Source organism: Sinocyclocheilus rhinocerous, unplaced genomic scaffold (assembly GCF_001515625.1).
Source record: "Sinocyclocheilus rhinocerous isolate Xijiao unplaced genomic scaffold, SAMN03320098_v1.1 scaffold1220, whole genome shotgun sequence".
NCBI classification, from domain to species: Eukaryota; Metazoa; Chordata; class Actinopteri; order Cypriniformes; family Cyprinidae; genus Sinocyclocheilus; species Sinocyclocheilus rhinocerous.
In genome coordinates, this window is record NW_015635579.1 from 1 (window position 1) to 2,938 (window position 2,938).

Below are 2,938 nucleotides of genomic sequence, written 5' to 3' on the forward strand. Positions count from 1 at the left end.
CTCAAACTCCTCCAGCTGCCCTCGCAGGTGTTCGGGAACGCTGAATGGATCCATGCTGCTCAGGAACATCCTGGAACATCACACGCACAACGTCACCGAAACTGACCCGCTTCACGTATGTGACACGCAACAGCTCTGAACTCACAAAGCGTCTTCCTCGGAGAACAGCTCATCTTCCTCATCCTCATCCCTCGGGTGTCCACCTCTCATTCCAGACAGCACAATAACAGACTGAAACACACAGACACACAGATGAGCATCAAGCATGCCGGGGTCCTGCGCCGCGGCACTGACCACGCTCACCTTTAACTCCTTCTGCTTCTTCTTGCGATGCCTGTTTTTACTCTTAAATACTGAGCTCTGAAACACACACACAGAGAGAGAGTCATCTACTCAAACTCAGACTAAGCACTTCAGAATGAACGCTTCAGCACGCGTCTCTTACCATGTGCTCGTCATCATCCGTCTTTTTAATGACTAAACAAACAGCGTCTAAAGACACAGAAACACAATCATTTAATTAAAAACTCCCTTCACATATAAAACACTTGTTCTGATTTACATACCGTCTTCAAAATATTGATCGAGAATGGAGTGACAGGAGTGATAGCGCTCTCGATTCGACTCTAGAGTCCAAATAAACAGACGCTTTTCTTTAGCCGGAGCCTGTCTTAAGTACTCCATTACAGTTAAACCGTCACGGTCAAATAATTCCGGAACGGTGCCGAACTTCTCGATGAGCGTCTCCTGCAGCGGTGCGAACGTGAGCAGAGGCTTCAGGTCCAACTCCTCCAGATGAGAGCTGTAACGACTGACGAATGACTCCGTGGCTTTCAGACCTGACGGAGGAGACACACATCAGACTGATTAATGATGGACACTTGTACACAATATTCAGTCGTGAAAACAGCGACGTTTAGTCAGAAGATGTGGAAGTGAACAGCTGTGTGAATGAAACGCACCAGCGTTATCGAGCTGCTGAGCCCATTGCTGCAGTTTGGGTTTGATATGAAGCGTCAGGCCGAGCGTTTCGATGAAGACTCGAGCCCAGACCCGGTTTCTGGACTCCAGCAGAAGATCCACCAGCTCCCACAGAGGTCCTGGGTCTCTACGGCGGTTTAACACGCTCTCATGTCCTTTACTCTCAAATAAATCCAACCACGGCCGCAGATGCTCCAAAAAGCAAGAAATATTCACTGACTCTTCTTTAAAAAGTCCTTTGTTATCATGAATTTGATGTAAAACACGGTCCACATAAATACAGTCTCTGGGTGGCTCTGCGGGAACGATAAGAACAGAGATACAGTGTTATTAACAGCTGTTCTCATCCAGGGGTCCGGGGCCCACCAGAGGGCCTCAGAAATTACTTACAATAATTTAAATTAAGAAAAAACAAGCAATATAGTTCATCCAAAAATGAAACTTCTGTCATTTACTCACTTGTTTCAAAGCTAACCGTTTGAGTCTCATTTTGAAAGTGTGATTTCTAGACCTTGAATCACGGGTGGAGGTTTGATTGTGGCATTGGTGGAGACGTAACGGCAGACAACAGATATTTAATTGTTTGATCAAAATTATTGCTAGGATTAATTTAGCAGTGGCTGATATTAGTAGGGAACATGTCATAGCGTCTCTACTAAACTCTGCACCCTAGCCTTAAAGTCCTAACTTCATACGCATTATTATAATGATATGTATTTGGATACCTCTCTCTGCCGTAGGGTCTTTAGAGGCGTCCGCAGCTGTTACTTCCTTTCTCTCTTGACAGGCAGAACGTGTCGCCAACTTGTGTTGTTTCCGCCAAAGCTTTCGTTCATTTTTAGACTTCAACTTCTTAATACTGTCGAGGTACAAAGAGAGAAGTCAGCGCCATCGACAGATGCAGCTTAAGTATGAAATACGATGCGTAAGACGCATTAACGTCACCTTGTACATTGCTGCTTGATTCTCAATCGTCCAGCAGGTTTGATTTTAGGAATAGATGTTTTAAACTGAGAGAAGAGGAGAGGTAAGCAATGTAAGCAAATGATACATCAGTGTGTGTGTGTGTGTGTGTGTGTGTGTGTGAGAGAGAGTGTGAGTGTGTGAGAGTGTGTATGAGTGTGTGTGAGAGAGTGTGAGTGTGTGTGAGAGTGTGTGTATGAGTGTGTGTGAGAGTGTGTGTATGAGTGTGTGTAGGAGTGTGTGTGTGTGTGTGTGTGAGAGAGAGTGTGTGTGAGTGTATGAGTATGAGTGTGAGTTTGTATGAGTGTGTGTGAGAGAGAGTGTGTGTGTGTGTGTGTGTGTGTGTGTATATATGAGTGTGTGTGTGTGTGAGAGAGTTTGAGTGTGTGTATGTATGTGTGTGTGTGTGTGTGTGTGAGTGTGTGTGAGAGTGTGTATGAGTGTGTGTATGAGTGTGTGAGTGAGTGTGTGAATGAGTGTGTGTGAGAGTGTGAGTGTGTGTGTATGAGTGTGTGTAGGAGTGTGTGTAGGAGTGTGTGTAGGAGTGTGTGTGAGAGAGTTTGAGTGTGTGTAGGAGTGTGTGAGTGAGTGTGTGAATGAGTGTGTGTGAGAGTGTGTATGAGTGTGTGTGTGTGTGAGTGAGTGTGTGAATGAGTGTGTGTGAGAGTGTGAGTGTGTGTGTATGAGTGTGTGTAGGAGTGTGTGTAGGAGTGTGTGTAGGAGTGTGTGTGAGAGAGTTTGAGTGTGTGTAGGAGTGTGTGAGTGAGTGTGTGAATGAGTGTGTGTGAGAGTGTGTATGAGTGTGTGTGTGTGTGAGTGAGTGTGTGAATGAGTGTGTGTGAGAGTGTGAGTGTGTGTGTATGAGTGTGTGTAGGAGTGTGTGTAGGAGTGTGTGTAGGAGTGTGTGTGAGAGAGTTTGAGTGTGTGTGAGTGTATGAGTATGAGTATGAGTGTGTATGAGTGTGTGTGAGAGTGTGTGTGTGTGTGAGAGAGA

The 2,938-nt window shown here is 45.4% G+C and overlaps 1 protein-coding gene across 1 annotated transcript in view; it reads right to left on the reverse strand.

The window, feature by feature from the left end:
- Nucleotides 1-3: 3 nt before the first annotated feature.
- LOC107747360 (E3 ubiquitin-protein ligase TTC3-like) overlaps nucleotides 4-2,938 on the reverse strand; it is a gene marked incomplete at its 3' end in the record, with an annotated part of 27,916 nt that continues 24,981 nt past the window's right edge. The window contains exons 22-29 of the mRNA XM_016561830.1: nucleotides 1,927-2,012; nucleotides 1,707-1,840; nucleotides 963-1,277; nucleotides 567-839; nucleotides 446-492; nucleotides 304-360; nucleotides 146-231; nucleotides 4-70 (exon numbers count right to left, since the gene is read on the reverse strand). Of these exons, the coding sequence (XP_016417316.1) occupies nucleotides 4-70; nucleotides 146-231; nucleotides 304-360; nucleotides 446-492; nucleotides 567-839; nucleotides 963-1,277; nucleotides 1,707-1,840; nucleotides 1,927-2,012 (1,065 nt within the window). The remainder of the gene's footprint in view (nucleotides 71-145; nucleotides 232-303; nucleotides 361-445; nucleotides 493-566; nucleotides 840-962; nucleotides 1,278-1,706; nucleotides 1,841-1,926; nucleotides 2,013-2,938) is intronic.